The sequence below is a fragment of the Meleagris gallopavo genome, chromosome 1, assembly GCF_000146605.3.
Source record: "Meleagris gallopavo isolate NT-WF06-2002-E0010 breed Aviagen turkey brand Nicholas breeding stock chromosome 1, Turkey_5.1, whole genome shotgun sequence".
NCBI classification, from domain to species: Eukaryota; Metazoa; Chordata; class Aves; order Galliformes; family Phasianidae; genus Meleagris; species Meleagris gallopavo.
Genome location: NC_015011.2, coordinates 23,994,171 through 23,994,788, shown reverse-complemented (window position 1 = coordinate 23,994,788; position 618 = coordinate 23,994,171). Strand labels below are relative to the sequence as shown.

The following is a 618-nucleotide window of genomic DNA, read 5'->3' as shown; positions in this document are numbered from 1 at the left end:
CGGCTCACCAGCCCCGGCACGTTGTCGCACATCACCCGCGACGAGCCCACGGCCCCCATGTACCTGCGGGAGGCAACGGGAGGGGCAGCGACGGGAGCACCCGGCCGGAGCCCTGCGTGCACGGGGACATCGGGAGGGGCGCGGGGAGGGATGGGGACGGGATGGAGAAGGGATGCGGAAGGGACCGCGCGGCAAAGCGCCGGGGAGGGGCCGCGCTTGGGAAGGGCTGCTTCGCTCTGCTCCCCCCGACTCCGACCCCGGCTCCGCACCCACTTTTGGGGGAGAAAACCTTTAAAAACCTCCCGGACTGTGTTTTGTTCAATAACTTCAGGAGTTCAGAGTTAAAGAACCGCCCGGCCAGAAATTAAATTACATCATCTGCACCCAGATGTTCCCGATTAAGCTCTGAAATGCTCCGAAAGTGCCTTTTATCAAACCCAAACCGCGATAGGTGTCTCCTGAAGGGACCAAACACAGGAAAACGTCCTTTCCGCGGATTTTCATTATGTCGCACGATCGCGAAATCTATAAGCCGCGACTTCCAAGAGTGACATTTCAGCGGCACCACAAAAAGCCTTCCCCAGCAGCAGCGCCCGTACGGACACGGTGCGGCTACGG

At 60.4% G+C, this 618-nt stretch overlaps 1 protein-coding gene across 1 annotated transcript in view; it reads right to left on the bottom strand.

The window, feature by feature from the left end:
• The window catches only part of WNT2 (Wnt family member 2), a 15,131-nt gene extending 14,560 nt beyond the window's left edge, over positions 1-571 (bottom strand). Inside the window, 1 exon segment of the mRNA XM_031552129.1 lies at positions 9-571. Within this exon segment, the coding sequence (XP_031407989.1) occupies positions 9-59 (51 nt within the window). The 5' untranslated portion in view covers positions 60-571.
• Between the last annotated feature and the right edge of the window lie 47 nt (positions 572-618).